The following is a 19,896-nucleotide window of genomic DNA, read 5'->3' as shown; positions in this document are numbered from 1 at the left end:
CAGTTATGTTCCCAGTAGACACTTGCTAACCCATTTGCATGCCAGTTGTTACGGTCCATATCTCCTTTCTCATTAGCAAAATTTCTTTAAATGAGCTAATTGGCAACCTCAAAGCAATTTTAAAAAGCCTGCTGATGATAGGCGCTATTCCGGGTGTTTCCTTAGCAGTTTGTAATCAGGTCAAGAATCTGCATATATAAAAGTGTTGCATATTTGACTCCCTTCAAAAATATATCACAACTACTATATTCATTAAGTATTCAGTAAGTATTCATAAGTATTCATAGACATACTGTAAAACATATATGAAATTTTAAAGACCTTTAATGTAGGAACATATGTACAGTCGAATCTGGCTAGGCTTAGTACTGGCCAGGCTCCCCGTTGTCTCTGGTAGTGTCACTGCTAGAGTCTTAGGCAGAAGCAGCATTTGGAGCACTTTGGGATCCTCTCATGCCCTTTCCCAGCTCCCTACCAACGTCTCCCACTTTGTTCTTCAGGTTTCAAACCCACTGTGTCCTTTATGCACGCAACTAGCTTTTAAATAAAGCGCTTCAGTTATTCACTGCCATATTTACCGGGGAAATAGATTCCAGCCCCTCTCCTTGTGCTCTGATTTGGCAGTGTGTTTGGGACTTTTAAACATGTGCATGGGAATTTGTCAGGGAAGCTTCTTGAAACCTCCCCTAATAGTTAAATAYGTGCTTGAGTAATTTGTTTAATCAGAAAGATTAAACGGGTCAGTGCTGATGGTTCTTGCCCTGTCTTTTTTATCTTCTGTTCTGTCCTTGCCTTTTTGGAATTCCGCAAACGAGTTTCTGCTACTCTAATCTAGCAAGACAGCAAATTCTGTTAACCRAATCTCTAATATGTGGAGAATTATTTCTTGTTATTGGTGAATTAATCTGAATTGTGTTGTCTTTSCATTTCATTGGTGCTTATTGGAGGTCAAACCATGAGGTCTCTGTGATTACTGAAAGTCACAAAGGCTTCTTAGTGTCATTTTCTCTTGCATCACTTATGGAAAGAGCCCAGGGCTCCTCAGGGTTTCTAATATTGCAGTAGATCCATTTGMACTCAGTTTCCTCAGTCCAAAACATTTCAAATTCCAGGGTTTCATTTTCACCCCACATACTATCCCAAGTTAAGCTCTCAGGCACAGCTGTGCTTTACTTTGATATAAGCCTTTTTTGCCCTTCAATCAAATCTTAGCACAAGGTTGCATTTTCTCTCCTGACACCTGGCAAGCAGAGGAGAGTGTCATGAAAGTCTAAAAAGCGTCTTCTTTCCTTCAGTAGCCCCCTTTCAAATCCCTGGTTTCAGCTCTTCTCTGGTTTCCTCTAATTTACCAGTGATGACTGAAAAGCTGTTGTGTTTGCTGCCTTGGTGATCTTCTGTTATTGCAGCCCTGCTCTCTGCTCCGAGGGAGCACCAAGGCCGGTCCCTTGGGCACTTCCATGGGGCAACACAGTGCGCGCGCCCAGCGCAAACCACCTTCTGCTGGCGACGTGGGCTGTGCCAAAGGGCACCCGAACGTGCGAGCTCAGACAGAGCAGCGCAAGTTCTGTTGCTTCCCTGTAGCCGCTGTCGAAGCGTGGGAGGGCAGTTCTCCCTCTCTCTTGCCCTGCCTCCCTTCTGGTGCTCTCGGGCCCTCCTTTCAAAGCCTGTGGTGTGGTTTGATGGCAGCTCCTTCATCTAGAGGTCTTTCTCATGGGTAATGATGCCAAATCTTTCCTTGCTGAATAATAAATCTGTCTACTCGGACAACTAGAAGAGAAATGAGATCTGAATCTCAGGCCGTAGAAGTAGCCCTACTAGTTTAACTTTGYATGGAGATTTGCCTTGCCCATGAAAATCCAAAACCATGTTTGTTAGAGCATCTTTAACTAATAACTTTTTTGTCTTGAGTTTTAGTTCTAGTTTTGGTTCTGATATCTGTGTAGCCTCTGAGTCTTGCCTAATAATATCCATACTTCAGCACCTAAATAAAGGTCTTATCTGTAACAGCCATTGAATTGATAACTTTAATAGTACTTTTTATTTTATATTAATACAAATCACAACAGTTAATGCCAAAAGAATTCTGATACCTTCTTGGAAGATAGCTCATCTGAAAAGCCCCCATAAATGATACCCCTATCTTTTATGTAGGTGTTTCCATTAACAGTAAACAAAATCTACYGTCTCTTCCATAATGTTACTGATTTCCAGCAGTTCTGTATGCAGAGCAAGGATATCCAATTACAAAGTGGCATTTTTATGGAACTCAGCATTTTAGAATAGCAATTGATCCTAGAAGCTATTGCCTGTCTGTCTGTTTTCTTTTTTCTTATTCTAGTATTTTGCTGTTTGCTGTTTTCTAGGCAACAGATGAAGAACTCTATATACAGAAGCAGGCAGTCTTTGAACAGCCCTAGCCCAGGAGAAACTGAGATGGATCTCCTAGTCACCCGAGAAAGACCGAGACGTGGAATCCGCAACAGCGGATATGATGTAAGTTTATCAGATAGATTCAGTGAAATTTGTTCAGCAAAGTCTTTACTTATTCCTCAAATTAGGAAACAACTGATAACCTACATCCAAATCATAATGTCCTTATGTAAGTGACCTTATTATATTTGTCTGCGAATCAATATACAAAAGAATTTCCTGGTATCATTTTACTGAAGTAGTTACATTGCTGTAACTCCCCCAGAACTTCTGGATATGATGTTCTCATGAAGATTTTTTTGTGTTATAATTACAGCAGCAGAATTTTGCCAAAATATGACAAGCCAAAAATATAACCTCTTTGTCTCTAGTACGTAGCTTTTAAAATGTTTTTCTTGTGTAATTCCAGTTCCTTGTATTAGACAGTAACTATATACGAACAATATCTGAATTTTTATAATGGCAGCGTTAATGTGTACTGGCATCTGTTCACGATCCTTAGATGTTTCAATTGGTATGAAAGCAAATAGCACATGTACGTGGCAAGATGAAGTAAATTTTAAAACTTGAGTATTTGTATTTCTGCCACTAGTCTCCAAAATCTTCATGCTAATGTTAATATTGATAAATCAAAGCTGACTTAATTTAGACTGCTATTAAAAAGAGAACCTGATTTACTTCAGATATTAATAGGTCTCTTGTGGGATTCAGTTCACTGACATTTTTATAGTCATAATGAAATAGAAGAGATATGGTTATTAGTCTTCAAATTGGGATAGTATGATTTCTGAGGCTTTTAATTGCACTTACACATAAAATCACTTAGTATTTTATTGTCATGGTCCTAAAATTTGCATGATTTTTATTTATATAGAATGTCCAGCAATTTCTATTGCGATGCCAGTAACTTTAAATAATTAAAACAGCGTTAGATTTTGTTTGCTTTTGTAGTTTTTAAGTGCAGTGAGCACTGTTTTTCTTTTTTCTTTTCTTTTTTTGAAAGCATAGTTAGGAGAGAACAGAGAGGAAGTTTGGATCGCTCTAAGACAGATGGCTCCTGCCATTTCGATAATTTGTTCCTATTTTCTCTGATTCCAAATTCTAAAAGCTTTATGTGACTCGTGGTTTGACAACTTTGAACAGTTTTTTTCTAGTTTAGTGAGAGACAGCTCCATATCTAGACATAGACAGAAAAAGAGGTCAGACTTCAGTGTAGTAAGTAATTGAAGTAATGAGAATTGAAAAAAACCCAGTTTTCAGTGGTGGCTATGGATCTGAGTGTAAATAAGGAACTGGGCTACTTTTGAAATCTGTCTCTTACTCTCTGGAGAAGCAGAGATGCAGTTTAAAATATGGGCCCCAAGATTCATTTCCACACACGTGAATAACCTACTAATCGTAAGAAAGAAATAAATGCAAGGCATATTACTTCACTTTAAAGTTAATCACCATCTAAAACTGGATGATGTTATGATGAAAGGGCAATATGGATGAAACATGTAAGATCAACATGAAATATCTTAAAAAGGCTGTTGGGATATCACTATTTATATATTAAAAAGGAGTGATTATTTGTAGAAAGCCAGTCTCTGTAGGTAGCTCCACGGACTAGATGGGATGCTTTCCCTGAGGTAAGAAGAAAAATGGCAGAATATCCCGTCTGGTACCCTGAGCAGGCTTGCCCCACTCGTAAGGATCTGAATCCAAATCCTCTGGCCATGGGCAGCACCACCGTTTCACTGCCATTCAACAAATCAAGTACTTTCTCAGTGCATTTCTCCTTGGCCTCTTTCCTCACGACTGACTGCAGGGCGCTTCACGAAGCCATCGTCTGTCACACAGTTTCTCCTCACCGCTCAGGCACTGCTGGAGCTCTCCCCTGTGCTAATTATTCACTGCATAGCCCACAAATCWCTAAAGCACGTTTAACCCTGGTTAATTATTGTTTTTTACTGCTCTATTTTTCATTCAGAACAAAATGTAGTTGTATTTTAATGGCTAAGAGAGCAAACAAATTATGCTCTTTTATTTAGAGTTGATTGTAAGTTCTTGGGCAAGTTATACAATTCTTCTCTGAACAGTTGAAAATGGAAAAGGCAAGTTGAATAGGTATTTTCCTCTATAGATGAAGCAGCACTGTGGTTGTTCTTTACTGTGTATGGTTAACCACACACGGGTTGCAGCAGCTTGTGACACAGTGGCTCATTGAGTTGGGGAAGAAGAAAGCTATGGTGTTATTACTTGAGAAAAAAATGCCATATCAGGAGCTACAGAGCACTCGAGTAAGTTACCAGGCCAATACTGGAATTTTTTATAAGATTATCCTGCTGTATTATTTTACTTGTGACTACTTTAAATGCTATTGATAAATAGGTACTGTGGGATAAAACGGTTACATTCATGAAGTCTGAATTGTCCTAATTGGCTTGGGGTTGAACGATGGAGTTCTGTTGGTCATATTGATACCCATGTCCAACATACCTTTTGATTCAGTCCTAACCCCCTGCCTACTGTCGTTCTCAGTTCCCTTGTCTCCGTGTGCTGTGTACCTCTGAATCAAAAATATGCTGCATCTGGTTTGTCTGTGTTTGAGAATCTGTTTTCTGCGGAGCTGCAGAGGTGCCGACCTGCCTGGTAAAGATCCTTTGCGTGTCTCTGTGTGCTTTTCTTGCACTCTACAGACAGAGCCTGAAATGATCGAAGAAACCAACGTGGACCGCGTGAGCGAGCCGCGGGGCTACGGCAGGGCCCGCCAGGCCAAGGGCCACTCGGAGACCTCCACTTTGAGTTCCCAGCCTTCCATAGACGAGGTGCGGCAGCAGATGCACATGCTCTTGGAAGAGGCTTTCAGCCTGGCCTCCGCGGGCCACGGCGGGCAGAGCCGGCAGGACGCATAYGGCTCCGCGCCGCACTTGCCCTACTCCGAGGTGGTGACGAGCGCTCCTGGCACCATGACCCGGCCGAGGGGAGGCGTGCAGTGGGTGCCAACCTACAGACCCGAAATGTATCAGTACAGCCTGCCCAGGCCGGTGAGTGAGTGAGTGAGTGAGGACTCGTGGGGAGGGGCCTTTGCAAAGGGAGAGGTGGTGCAAAGCTCCGCACCAAACAGATAAGGACTCGTTTAGTTGTCTCCTCCTGTTCCTTAAACACATGCAAAGAAGCAGTCTGCTTTTGTACGGCAAATACATACGCAGCTGGCTATGAATCCTTCAGCATTATGCATGAAGTCCAACACGGGGGCGGGGGGCAGTTATAATAATCAGAGTGTCCTCATGTATGTGCTCTGATAATGCCAGACCTGCAGCTATAGCTGCTGGCTCAAGGCTCAAAAGAGAATTGAGTTCCACAGGTTTCTTAGCTGACCTTATGTAAGTCACTCTTTATGCCTCACTGTCCAGGCTCAAATCAAGTCTACCATTTCCTTATTTCACAAAAATCATAACCATACTGAAAGCTGAAGTCCATGGATAGACTGCAATAACAGTTATATATGTGCCCCTGGTGTGTTAAGCTACCCCTGAATTCCCACTTACTGTGCGGTGATGCACTAGAGTATTTCAGCCCCATGCATCAGATGCAATTCTGAAACAGGGTGATTTCTGACAGAAGACAAATAGCCAACCTGGCAATATGTGTAAAACTGGCCTTSAAAATTTTGAGGTTGTTCAGACTCATTTTTGTCAGAAATAAATATATTTTTTGAAAGAATGCATTTCAAGTAGAGTTGCTGTAACACTAGTTGGAGCAAGAGAAAAATGCAGAAAAATCTCTGTGGTTCAAAATAACTATTGCTGTGACTTMTTCCATGATAATGAGAAAATGAAAGGTGCTGCTTCCAAAGTGTTCTGAACATATTTGAAAGCCGTATTTGCACCTTGTGCAGAGGTTATTTCTGTCACTTTGAAGGTTTTCTTCTGATCTTCATTCAATATATAATCATCTGTTGGAAAACAGATTTTATACGACAAGACAGACTGCATGAGTCATACCCAGGCAGATCACACTGCTGCTTTAGAAATTCTCACATGTGACTGCATCAAGCTGAGTCCAGGAGAAACACCTCTGTTACAAGGCTGGGCCAGTTCCCATCTTTCCTCAAGAGGGCCCTGGAAAGAGAAACAAAAATAACAGAATTCTAGATTCTGAGGTTAGAACTGACATGACATGATAGGCACTGCTTGGGCAGGCTTAGGACTTCAGGGAGTGCTGCTGAATCCAAGCCTCAAAGCTTCTCTTCATTTAATGAAGGTGCGAATATCACCCAGGTCCAGCTACGCTCAGCTACTCTTTGAACTCTAAAGCCATAGGCAGCTAACAGGAACAAAACCAGACCCAGCTAGCATTATTGCTGAGTTGGAATTTAATAATTAGATTAGTGAAATCTTTCAGCTGTTTGTTTCAGCAAATCTTTRTTTGCTGTTTCAATCAGCAAACAAAGGCACTGTCCTTTTAATTCATGTGTTAAGATGTAGAGGGATGAAGGGTGCTGCTTTAATTAGAAAASAGTGTTGAAGAATTTCACTGAAGAAAAATGCATCTGTGGCTTAGAGATGGTACAGTGTTTTGATAGAGAGACCAGGGAAGGGTGGCCTTAAGACCATCTGTCAAGTTTCTTCTTTAGATTTCAGATTTTCCACTCTGATCAAGCTTCAGGTCAGGGCTATTAGGAGAAATCAAACTGAGGTTTCTTAGATTTGAACAGCATTTATTTTTTTCTATGCAGTTCTTTCATTAAAAGACTATTTTCCACCCCTGGCTGGGAAATGAACCATTGCGTTTTTCAGAATTACTTGAGACCTTTCTTATTGCTTTAGGAAATTAMAGAGCTTGGTGTTTTTCTCAAGATTTTTTTTCTTCGTATCTTCAAGACTTCAAGGAGTTGAAATATAAATTGCACACAGTATCATCTTACTAGATGCTGTTCTGAGGATGCTTCACATGTACTGAATCTTTAAAACATTTTGCTCTATGAGATAGTGAAAACATGGACATCTTTTTCCTGTGGGTCCAAGGCAACTGTTGTCTCACGTAACTGTAAAAGATTCACTTTGCCACCTAGGTTGCTAATGTGTCAGAGACAGTTTAATGTGTTTTACTTTATTTGGACTTTGTTTTGGCTCTGTGAACTCATTTGTTCATGCTTTCTTCCACATTCTGAAATTGCTGATGTGGTGTAATTCTCAAATAAAATGCTGTTACTGTTGATGCCACCAAAAGTTAAATTCTTATTAGCCAATGTGCAAAACAGTTATTGCATTTCTGAGCTTCTCTTGGTTTCTTATTTGAGTGGCATCTGTTGATGTTTCAAACAATTCTCATTTGTTTCYCTTTCACAGGCTTACAGATTTTCTCAGCTTCCTGAGATGGTGATGGGTTCTCCTCCACCTCCTGTCCCTCCCAGAACAGGTCCTGTGGCTGTTGCCTCTCTCAGGAGGTATTTATCTGTTGTTTTATGAACACTTTGAACTGTAAAAACTACTGTTCTGCTGTTTTAAAATCTCCATGCTTGTGGCAAGGTCTGAAGTGGCACCTGCTCGTCATCTCCTTCATAATAAGGAGACATTCATGAAATCATCAACACAGTATTTTTATTTCATTTTAACATGAAGAGGAAAGAAAGAAAAACAAACTGGTCAGTGTCAATAAAATCAGGAAATCCAAGCTCTGATTTTGTTAAATCAGGCTTTGCCTCCACTCTGACAATGCATGATGGAATATCACACTACAGCTGTGTAGTAGATAAATCACTTGAAGGACTCACAACRTGATACAGATAAATTATAAGATATTTTTCAGAACTGTGAGTATAGGGATTTCTGCCTAGYTGTCAGATATTGCTTGTGTTTCTGAAGCCAAATGCCTGTGAAAGCCTGATTGCCTTACATCAATGTATGCATTTTGCTCCTTCGCACAGTAAGGCAATCTTTAAAATGCAGTTTGTACCCTGCTCTGGTGGGTGAACTCATGTAGCCTTCAGTAYTGTGCAATTTTGTCCTGCCTGGTGCCATTTGTAACTCTGAGACACTACAGGCCTGCTGAGAGTTGCTCTGGAGTACTGAAACTAAATGAAACTTCCACTCGGAGTGGTGGCCAAGGACACCCTAACTCTGTGAGTATTCCGAGTATGGACACTGTTGCTGTACTCTCCTTCACCTATTACGTGTGAGCTCTCAAGCAGCTGGGAGCCACCCTATAAGGAACAGGGCTGCTTCGCAAATTCAGTTAACGTTACTCATGATAATAGTCTTCTCCTTTGTGATGCCATGTATTAATGTAGTGGACTAATATGGTATCACCTGCTGTCCTGTGTTGGTGGACTATCATAAAGCTCTGATTTTTGTGTTATATGTTGCATTTGTTTGCCTTAAGCGAAGGCTCTGTGAATAACTTTGACAAAGTAGTGGCCAGCCTGAAGAAGCTGTTCACTGACATTTTCCAAAATTCTGTCCTGCCAGAGCAGAGCAGCTAGTTCCCWCCTAGCAGGCTTGTAATACTGTAGCTGATAGCCACATATGTGGCTATAAATCTCATCTGTCAGTCAGAATAAAAAGAGTCTTTTATTTTTTTMTGCAGGTCTACATCGGATATTGGCAGCAAAGTCAGAATACCCGAGTCCAGTGGGGTAGATCAGGCCCAGCATCATGATCAGGCATCTTTTGCCCCTGGTTCAAGAGCTCCAGTGTCTGTTGGTCCACTTGATCAGTCAGCTTTTCACTCAGGTGAAWAAAATATAGCTCAGAGCTAACTTGCAGCTTTGAGAAGCTCACAAATGTGTACTGCCTATGAAAAAATGAATMCGCTAGAGTACAGATGGTTATATGGAGAAGACTCTATTATGTGTTTCTTTCTGGGGCAACTGAAGAGCATGTACAAATAATTACTGCCTTCTTAAAGGCAGCATTAGCTTCATAACTGCTCCTGCAGAAGCACCATCTTTAATATTATGCTGTAGTTAATAAGAACTGGATTAAGGTACTGCACCAGCTAATTGTCCATTTTGACAAGTAGCTCATTTTGCTGTGATGATGTTACATGCACAGTTTGGTGTAGAAGCCACGTACATCAGGCATCGCAGGAGCAGCCCTTTCTCCTCTGCACATGTCTGAAGAATACACATCTCTAGCCTTGYTAACTCACTTCAAATTGTTTCTCCCACTCTTCTTTGGTTATGATAGGGAGATTTTAGTAGCTTTCCTGAGATGCCTGTAGCAAACATCTTGATAAAGCCATGATAAAGTAGATCTGCTGTCAACTTTCATTGGTAATTTTTTTTTTAAGTCAGAGCTACATAACTTCCTGAAGTTAACTGTTCCTGAGAAAGGAATTGAATGGGTAGAGTGTTGATAGTGTTTTGGAAGTGTTGAAGGTTTTTGATGGGGGGTGGTTGAGATTACAGCATTTTAGGTATATCACTCTCTCTTCATTTTTCTAGTTTTGTGCTTTGTTTGTTCCTGATTTAGTGTTACTGGGTAAGCTGAATCTGTGGTAACCTGTAGTTGAAATGAATGGGGCAGTACTCTGAAACATGTGGTAATAASAGCTATACTTGCATTCAAGGAAGCAAATGTAAGAGAAAAAAAAATAGTGATTCAAACCTTGATAGAGATCAATTGTCAACAGGATAGAGCAGTAAGAATTAACTCTTCATACCTTTGTCTAAGGCCTGTATTTGATTATATAAATGACTGTAGATCTGACCTTCTCCAGTATTTCCTATCTGTAGAGATGTTTTAGGCAGRTGGTAGGAGTCTTGGATACAACTGATGGTGATTAACAAAGCAAAAAAACCCCTCAGATCAATTACTTCATATTCCTTATATAAAGATCTTCTAACATACAGCTGGAAATATTAGTTATTAATATCTCCTCTGTTTCTTCACAGGAAATACAGTGCCAGCAGTGTTTGCCATCCCAGCAGCAAACCGACCTGGCTTTACAGGCTATTTTATCCCAACCCCACCCACAGCATACAGGAGCCAAGCCTGGATGCCCTACGCTGGAGAGAACGAATTACCAGGGCAGTGGGCAGACTCGGTGAGTATCTTTGCTTTTACAGCAGTGTGTGTTTTGTGTGATTTTTACAAAGTGGGTCTGAAGAGTGCCAAGTAATTGGGAAAGGATCTGGGCGGGATAATTCTCCTGAGAAATAGGTGTCCTCTCTAGTAAAAGCTACGAGAGAGGGAAAGCTGCTCTGGCTGTCCATCCTCTGAGTTGTAAGCAAAGTATTGCAGAGTTCAACCTTGCACTAGACAGGGATTGGCAACCATTCACCTCTGGTGGGTCAGATACCATTTTTCTTTCCCAAATCAGAAAGTTTTTAGGTATTTCTTTCCTAAATATTTAGACAGATATTTTGCAGGAGCTGGGGAGTATCTTTCCTTTGTGGAGGCTTTTCTCAGAGTCGCTCTGCTGGCCCTGCTGCAGCCCTATTGCACTGTGTGTCAAGTCCTCTTGCAAGCTGTTGACAGATCATAAATTAAGTAATTAATTATACAATCCTAGGCAAGAACAATTCTCATTTTTCATCTGGAATACACCTACACTTCAAAGAAATAAAACTAAACACTTAAATTGAAATAGCTTATTGTGTTTGAAACAATTTCTACAATTTAAGACTTGTTTTCCTATGTACCTTTAATGCTGTTAAGAAAAAAAACAGATCACTTATGCTGCTTSAGCTCACTTCAGGTATTGGCGCAGAACCAATTCAGCTAACCAAGTGGGGAGATGGATTCTAGTTTTTTGTGTAATTTAGGAGATGGATTCTATTTCTTTATGTATATCATCAAGAGAATCCGGTAGTGAATTGCTGTTTGAGTTTTATAGTTGGCTTTCAGCAGCTCACTGAGAAAAATAAAGGTCATATAAACATACCTGAGGAGAGCTTTTTGTTTTCCAATCTTTATTACTGGTCTTAGTGTCCGAGATGTAAAGGACTCAGTCCAACTGTCAGTACAATTCTGAATTTGCAGGGTGAAGTGGCGGTTTAAAAAGAAAGAAAGGAAAAAAAAGGAGAAGATTTTCACATTTCACACTTGCTAATACCCCTGATACCTGGAGATTTGTGATATTGTTTTACAGATTCACTTCCCAGAACAGAACTACCATTTAAAACATGATAAACTTGTTTTTGTTTTGTTTTGATAAACATTTTAAATCCAGAAGGCCCATTATATCATATTGAACTCTTTTATTAAGAAGGAGACATTTAAAAAATAGTATCTTTACTGAGCTTTAAATCAGAACTTAGTGTTACCCAGGTTCTCAGCCCTGCTATGATTTAGGGAGTTTGAGTTTTTGCTTGCTTTCTGGTTTCTGAACCTTCAGATTATAGCTGGAAAATGTCACCAAGATTCTCCTGGCAAGTAATAGAAATAGAAATCTAATTTCTAGAAGGTGAAAACTGAGATTTCGTATGTATCCTTTAACTAGACTGCAAGCAAACACCAGATAAGCACATGAAACAGGAGATCTGGCAACAAAGCTAAATATACTGTAATGTAGTATTTCCTCAATCAAAAGGTGAGTGTTGAAAAACTTGTTTTGTGGAAGATGGGAAGTGTCAGCCAAAGCTTTTCTTTTCTTTTTTTCTTTTCTTTTTTTTTTTTTTTTTCCCAAAATCACTAGCTTCTGCTTGGTAAAAGTAATATCGTGGTGGCCTCTAGTGGTTTCTTCAATGTTGGCACTACTACATTTTTATTATTATTATTATTATTATTATTATTATTATTATTATTATTATTATTATTATTATTATTATTATTTTTAGTAATCAGTTACACACAACACAAGGGTGACTGTTTAGTTGTCCCTGGCCTATCATGGCTATATCCTGTGCATGCAGCGTCGTACTGAACTAAATCTATTTGGCATTCATTCATTGCCCGGAGCACCAACTGTTCCGTGTACCTGCCTGCCCTACAGGTTCCCCTTCCTGGCTACATCGAGGCCTACCCCAGGCCGCGCTACCAGCACAGCTCGCCGTCGCGGCTGCCTCGCCAGTACAGCCCGTCGGGCGCCATGCACCCCAGCCTGGAGCAAGCGCCGCTGCCCTCCGGCGCCGCCTCGCAGCAGAGCCTCGCCGAGAACGACCCTGCCGACGCTCCCCTCACCAACATTTCCACAGCTGCTCTCGTAAAGGCAATAAGAGAGGAAGTTGCAAAGCTGGCCAAGAAGCAAACGGATATGTTTGAGTTCCAGGTCTAGTGTCTTTTGTGGCAGTGTCGTGACTCGTAGTAGCCAGGAAAGTGAGTCCTTCAATTTGCAGTTACAAACTTACTGTGACTTGTGCCAAAGGGATGGCATTTTTCTCTTTCTGAAAAGTCAATCCTATGAAAGGAAGTWGAGCAGTGGAACTCTGAAGATAAGTGTTGTGCTTGCCAGCTAAGGAAATGCTGCCAGGTAACTGTTTAATACTGATGCAATTGATCATATGCAACTGGTTGTCACCAAGCTCTTGTGCCGTGGTGACCTATCATCACTTGAGATGCTGCTGAGTATGTCTGCGCCACACAGTGTTTCATTTGCAGGCCCCAAAGGAGGACTGCTGAAAACAGCTTCTGCATGTCAGTGCTCTGTTTCTTTCATTAAAGAAGAGCAGATGTTAGTACCGGGGAAGCTGGGGTGACGGTAGGTGTGGTAACGCTCATATTAAGTGTTTGCTGCAGGACTCTCTGTGAGGATGCTGGTTTCAGCAACGCAAGACTCATTCAGCCTTTCCATTCCAGAGGCCACATTCAAACCAACAGAAATTGAGATGAGTAAGTAATAATAATAATAAATGTCTTGTAAATATCCCCACTTCTCCTCATCCTATTAACAGTACAAGGAAGTGAAAGAAGAGAAGACTGTGAAGAGGGTTCATGATATTTCAATAGTTGGTGGCTACCATGTCCATAAATGCCACTGATGAGTTACTGAGGAAGTATTTTCAGTGGGAGAGAACACAATACATGAAGAAGTAGCAAAGAAAACTGGTGTAAACACTTCCAGAAGAAAAGAAAAATGGTTATTTGTGTTTGCCCTTTATTCAGGCTTTTCGTTCTGAATGCATGCAAAGCTGGTGAACTTGAGACCTTTGAGCAAGTCTTTCCAACGTGGGATAATGAATACACCTGCTCATACAAGAAATCCTCTGTTTAACACAGTGCTTTTTTCTCTTTCTTAAACAATGATATCTAGTAAAGTGATGCCAGAAAGTGCTATGTGAAGCTGCAGTTGATCTTGATTGCACTGGACCATGGAAGAGACCTCTAGCTCATGCAGTTTGTGCAATTTCTGAATGTAGGGGATGTCGCTGTTATACTAACGTGTAAATAAGTGAATAGTTACATGGATTAACAAAATTACTAATGTTCTGTGAGAAAGAGAGTATTTCCAGAAACTATGTTGACTTTACACTAAGCAAGATTAAGGTCAGAAACTCTTAAACTGCACTGTTGTATGAATCCAACCCAAAAAGAAAATCTCAGCAACTAAATGGGACAATAATTTATCTTTTGCAGTTGAAGTAGTCAGAGATGATGAGAACTTGTTTTCAGTTCCTTCAGCAGTTAGCATTGTGAACTGAAGTTGGTATCAAATACTTTGTGTTGGGCATGTTCGATGTCAGCTGGAGTTAAAGGTAATGTCCTTCATCATAGTAAGTTACTTATTTAGCACCAATTGTTTATGCTATTTTGACTAATCTTTTCATTTTCCTGAGTTTGGTCTTTACTGAGGTGAGAAAGGGAACTTGGTTTAGCTTTTTGGTCATCAGAAAAAATGAGAGGACGAGGATAGAAAAGACTAGAATAGGGGAGAGAAAAAGAAATTGATGAAGCACAAACTTCTAAAACAGAGTTATTTCCCCCCTCCCTCAATGTTATAATATGAATCCTGTTTGAAATTGTGATACATAGTTACCCTAGAATATACCAATATCTTCTGTTCCAAGACCTTAAATAGTACAGAAGCTTTTGGAATTCCAGCTATCTTTAAACAAATGTGAAATTTCATTTTTATTATTTAAAAATCAGATATAAATAAAATGTATTTTTGTAATCTCTATGTATATATATTCTGTATATTTATATAAGTGACTAGTCTGATATAGTCAGAAAATTTCCATAAAGCAAGAGCAAAAAAAAAAAAAAAAAAAAAAAAAGATAATTTTGTCAAAATGAACATGCCTGGAGTACACAAATACACATTTGGGTGACTTGGATAACAACCCACCAAAGAAACTCAATCTTTCATATGAATATAAGTCTATTGAAGACAGGTTGCAGTTTCAGTTACCTGTCATGTAATTAATACTGCTCTATCAGTGTAACACAATACATCCAAATGTCTTTTTGTGTAAAAGTAAAAGCTGCCTGAAAATATCACACTTAAAAAAGATTGACTTAAAAATAATGAGTCAAATTCTGCTTTCCCTAAATAGAAGAGGTTTGTTTGGCTTTGGTGGGAACGTAACTCCCTGAAAACTAGGCTGAGTTTCTCCATTAGGTTTCACCTGTATATGCAAGTTTCACTAGAATCACTTGAACATTAGTGTGCTAATTTTTCAGTCAGTTTCTTTAAATTATTGTAATACCAGTACAGATACAATTTGAGTGGTTTATTTTTATTTAGCCTAATCTACTTCATACCCAATTAAAGCTAACTTGTAAAGTGAAATTCATGTTAATTTGTGCCAGCCTCATTTTGCACCTGCTTTATTACCTCAGTTTTTGAATGATTCATCTAGTTAACCCAGTGAAATTTGCATGTAGATATGCCCTTCTATGCAGTGGGAATGAAATGTCTTGTGAAAGGAATTTCTGAATGTTAGAGTGGAGTTTTGCAGAATTGCCCTAGCGCTGCAAGCGTGGAAGCAGCGGACGTGGCTGGAGGTCTGCTTAGCTCTGCTTGTGTTTCTGTGCCCCTCTTAAAATTAAATGAATTTGTATTCTGCTGAGAAACATGGGGGCAAAGGCAAGCATAGATCTTGCCATACTGCAAATTAAAAAAATTGGAATTCAGGTATATGTACAGATGTTGAATACCTACATACAAACCAAATGATCAAAGAAAAAAAGTAGCCTTTTAGAAAGACAAAGCATTTCAGTATAGTTAAACAAAGTACTCTGCATACAACTGAGTAAGACCTGTTAGGCTTTCCGAGTTATTTTTGTTTGGTCTTGTATTGAATATGTGCAGTCTATTGAATATTCCTTGACACATCACTCCGGAACCATGGTGGTGCACTTTATTCACAGAGATGTTTTACATTCTTCATTCATAATGGCTTTTTATCTTGTTTGTAATATGTTTCTATAGTTTCCTTTGAAGTACAAAGCAACTTTATATCAATATGGTAAGGACATTCCTGGGAAAGAAATCATGCTGTACTATTTATACTGTCTGAGCACAAAGCAATGATAAAGTGATAATATAGTGTACAAATAATTTGTAATATAATAAAATTTTGTATGGCTACAATTACAATATAGTTTTTCAATATTTATTTCAAAGAAAAAAGAATACACCTGCTTAAAGTTATGACCTCAGCACAATATATTTTTGCTATTTTTACTGACAATGACTTAGTTATAAAGGAGTTTCTAATGAATTCCTGTTTTCCTTGAAATGTTGTAAAATGTTAATGGGAAAATACTATTTTCTTTGTACAAAAAGTGATGATGTTCTGATCAATGCTTGTCTTCAGATCTGTAGATCATTTGTAGAAACATCTGCAAGTGAAGCTCACGTGGAATCACTTCTCAGTAAATGTGTAACGACCACTCTCTGTAGGTATGCTGTGGGCAATGCTATATTGACATTAGTGGAACGATAACTTGGTTAAAAGGGCACTCTCATTTTTCAGAAAAGCTTATTATCTTGGTATGTGAGAAGCACTAATGCTCAGTATAGAAGTATGAATAATATTTGTAGCTAATAATATGGATAGGGCCTGATAGAAGCACATGTAAATCCTGTGTAGAAGTGAAGAAATTCTCATGTAACGATCTTTTCTTTTTCAGACTAACTTGGAAAAGTTGAGACATGGAAGAAAATGTGAGATAAAAACAAAAAGTGCGTAGAAAAATTAGCACTGGATTCAATGGTAAAACTCAGATGAGGCCTCTGTCTTGTTTAAGGGAAGATACGTACAAAATTAACTTAATCTACAGCTTTACATTAGATTTTAAGATGTCTTAAGTATGAAGAATGAATTAATTTTAATGTGTGCTTTTTTTTARTTATTATTATTATTAAATGTGTAAGATCCAAATGCCTGCTTTAAATGTGTAAAGGAGCTTGGAAGGGGCAATAATATTTTGAGCTAGCACAAGAATTCATTTCACTTGAGTAACCTTGTACATCCTGGACACATTTGAGTAGTTCTGGGGACACTGCAAGTCAGCTGCAGTCTTGACCTTGCATTCCTYGTACTCAGCCAATTCTCAGCGGCTTCATATATCTCATTGACATGAAATTGCTTGGGCAGAGATCAAGCAAGGCATGAAGAATATTAACGGGTCAGGAGTGCTCTAACAGTCTGGAAGCCATAGATCTTTTGCTAGGTGGTAACTCGTACCTGCTAGGAAACTGCTRTGTGAAAGCAGATTGGCTTGGAAAGGTTGTTCTTGTCTTCTGGTTGTTGGTGACCACTGTGTGTGTAGAATAACAGTCAGTGCTGTCACGAGAGGTCTGTCACTTAATGCTTCCATTGGTTTTCCTGTGCCAAGCCTCATTTCTGTGGAGCTGTGCTGGAGAGAGCGGCATGGTGAAGCTGTTGCCAGAGAGTGCTTGGAAAGGGGTGCATGAGGACTGGTCCAAGAGAGAGAGAATCTCTTAACAGAACAACAGATTGTATAACATCTTATGTATACTTCAGGATACCAAAGGGAAAAAAAAAGGCATCCTGCAGATTTTCAAATTCCAAGACGGCTTCTAGGTTCTGCATTACCAGGCAGCTTATGTGTTAAAAACCAACTATTTTGTTGTGTAAAGCAGCAGAATCCAGCAGTCTATGCCAGAGATTGGCCAGGGTCTGAAAAGCCAAGTGACTGTTGTAGAAAACTAAGTGGCAAACCTTCTGTTYTAGCAATGAGTAGATACCAAGAAATCCTGGACTTAGGTCGGGCTAGGAGTTTGAAGTGAATTTCTTGGAATAAGTTAAAGGAATTTTGATTTTATTTGTTAAAACAGTATAAAAATAGTCGCATTAATGTCTTGTTCTCTTTCTGAGCTATCAGCATGGTAGATTTGAGTGTCTGTAAGCTTGAGGTTAATTTCTGGTCCCTGCCTTTATCTACACTCAACTCTGTGAGCAGGAAAGAAATTAAAATACTTGCCACAGAGTTGTTTTTCTATTGCCTTCTATGATAGGGAGCCTAGGAGGGTTTTCTTCCTATTGGTATAAGGGTCCTCCTTTAACTGTATTCAAGGTAAATTTAATAGAAATACTATGAAAAAAAAGAAAATAAAAAAGGAGAAATACATTAAATATTGATTTTAGGGTTTACGTAAAGAAAAGTACAGAAAATTTCATAGCCAAATGACAGCAGTCATTTTTATATTTAACAGGTTGTTTGCCAAAGTTGTGAATAGAAGCTAATTACTTTGTTCCCAACTTCATACAAATGTATAAATATTTCAAATTGAAAATAGAGAAATAGGGTGTTTTACTTCATGCAGTGACATWAAATATTTTTTTCTATGTGGATCTAAGCCATATCTGAGTGAATAATGGCTGATTACAGCTGTATGCAAAATGCAAGAGTTGATAAAAGTTAAAATAATTGGGATCAGTGATTATATGGAGTGAAAAATCTTCTGTCTTAGCTACAGTCACAGGAAATGACTGGTTTAGTGAAATTATTCTGGAGATCTCCGAAAATGAAGTTCCTATTTTCATTTTATGCCACCAGTMCTGCTTGCCCACACACTGTCTCCCTGTTCCCCAGCACAGGCTCCCAACACTGCTCAAAATGAGAGCCTGCATTTGATGCAGTCCCTGCGTACATAAAGGCCAGGCTGGTATTTATTGATTTGTTTTACTAAAAAGCATAATCATTAGCAGATTAAGATGTGAATTGTTGTTTTGGCAGCAACACCAGAATCACAACGGCAGTGGTAGATGGCAAGATGCGGCTTTAACATTTCCTTGCTGTTCTGATAAAAAGCAGTTATTACAGGTGGCAGTTGCAAAATGAGAGTTATGAAATGATTATTAGTATAAATCCTCTGTAGGACTGATTGAAATCTGGCTGGAAAGAATGATACATTAGGAGTGAATGCTGTAATAAACAGTGAGGAAATAAGATTTTGATATTGTATTGTGCTAAATTGCTTCACAGTTGAGCACCTTTAACGCAATATAAAACAGGTTAAATTACTACTCTTTTCGAACATGTGTTGGCAAAAGTGAGCTTCAGGGTTGCTCTATGCCACAATATCCTGCTGCCACCTACTGTTCTCTGTCTTTTCTACCCAAAATTTTACAGTAAGCACATGACCCTGATTACTTCTTCTCATTATATTCTGGATGCCATAAAAGATTTGGGGTTTTTTTGGTAGTAGATTTCTACAGCTGTTTAACCTGTTATTAACTGTGTCCTTTTTTTTATTTTTTTTTTTTTATTTTTTATTTTTTTAGTCAAAGGAGATTCCTTCCAAACATAGCTGATAGACACAGGACATAGATCTTGTGTCTCCAACAACTGCCACTCTGTTTTACAACTACTTTGTTACAGAGTAACTGTAATTTGGATTGGGTAGTTTGTAACATGTTTTGTGCTAAATGTGAAAGCAGTTTTAGTAGAAGTTATTTATATTCCTGAGGCACAGCAGTTTTATCAGCCCTGTTGGCTGCCCTCAGTCACAACTGCTGCCCCTGGAGCTGAAGGACGTGCAGAGCAGCGCGTGGCACTGGGGTGGCCAGGGTGTCCTGGGCACGGCCATCCCGAGGGATGCGGAGCCGCCAGGCGCTGCAGAAACGTGCGGATATGTGAAACCGCTGGTGCCGGAGAAAGAATACTCCAAAAGGCCAATGGGAAAAGATAATGTATTACACAACGGCACTAGTGGGCAGGAAAATACCATGGAAGATGCGTTAAAATACTCTGCAGGGCTACGCTGGCACCAGGGCCAGCCCGGCTGCTGCTCCTCACGCTGCTTGCTGCTTCCTTAGCCTCTGCCGCGTTCTGAGCTCCTCTATCTTTTCTTCTACGAGCGCCTTCAAGAGGTTATCTAAACGGGCGAAACACAGCGGTGGTTAATGSAGCCCTGAGGGCCAGGGCTCCGGGGGCAGAGCTGCTCCCCGTCAYCCCGCGCCGCGCGGGCGGGCGCCACGCACGCTGCTGCGGCCTGAAGCTGTTGCCGATGAGCGCCAGCAGCTCGAGCTCCTTGAGGCAGCTGTTGAGCTCGCAGATCTCCTCCTCGAGCTGCTCCTCGGCCGGCCGCGCCGCGCCGCCCTCCGGCCCCGGCGCCGCTGCG

The 19,896-nt window shown here is 39.8% G+C and overlaps 1 protein-coding gene across 1 annotated transcript in view; it reads left to right on the top strand.

Annotated features, from left to right (window-relative positions):
- KIAA1549L (KIAA1549 like) overlaps nucleotides 1-14,098 on the top strand; it is a 47,797-nt gene extending 33,699 nt beyond the window's left edge. Inside the window, exons 15-20 of the mRNA XM_026041141.1 lie at nucleotides 2,364-2,493; nucleotides 5,112-5,459; nucleotides 7,767-7,864; nucleotides 9,004-9,149; nucleotides 10,313-10,464; nucleotides 12,355-14,098. Coding sequence (XP_025896926.1) covers nucleotides 2,364-2,493; nucleotides 5,112-5,459; nucleotides 7,767-7,864; nucleotides 9,004-9,149; nucleotides 10,313-10,464; nucleotides 12,355-12,636 — 1,156 coding nt within the window. The 3' untranslated portion in view covers nucleotides 12,637-14,098. The remainder of the gene's footprint in view (nucleotides 1-2,363; nucleotides 2,494-5,111; nucleotides 5,460-7,766; nucleotides 7,865-9,003; nucleotides 9,150-10,312; nucleotides 10,465-12,354) is intronic.
- Nucleotides 14,099-19,896: the final 5,798 nt, after the last annotated feature.

This window comes from Nothoprocta perdicaria, unplaced genomic scaffold (genome assembly GCF_003342845.1).
Source record: "Nothoprocta perdicaria isolate Ctin4 unplaced genomic scaffold, notPer1 scaffold_28, whole genome shotgun sequence".
NCBI lineage: Eukaryota > Metazoa > Chordata > Aves > Tinamiformes > Tinamidae > Nothoprocta > Nothoprocta perdicaria.
This window is presented reverse-complemented; position numbering and strand designations above follow the sequence as displayed.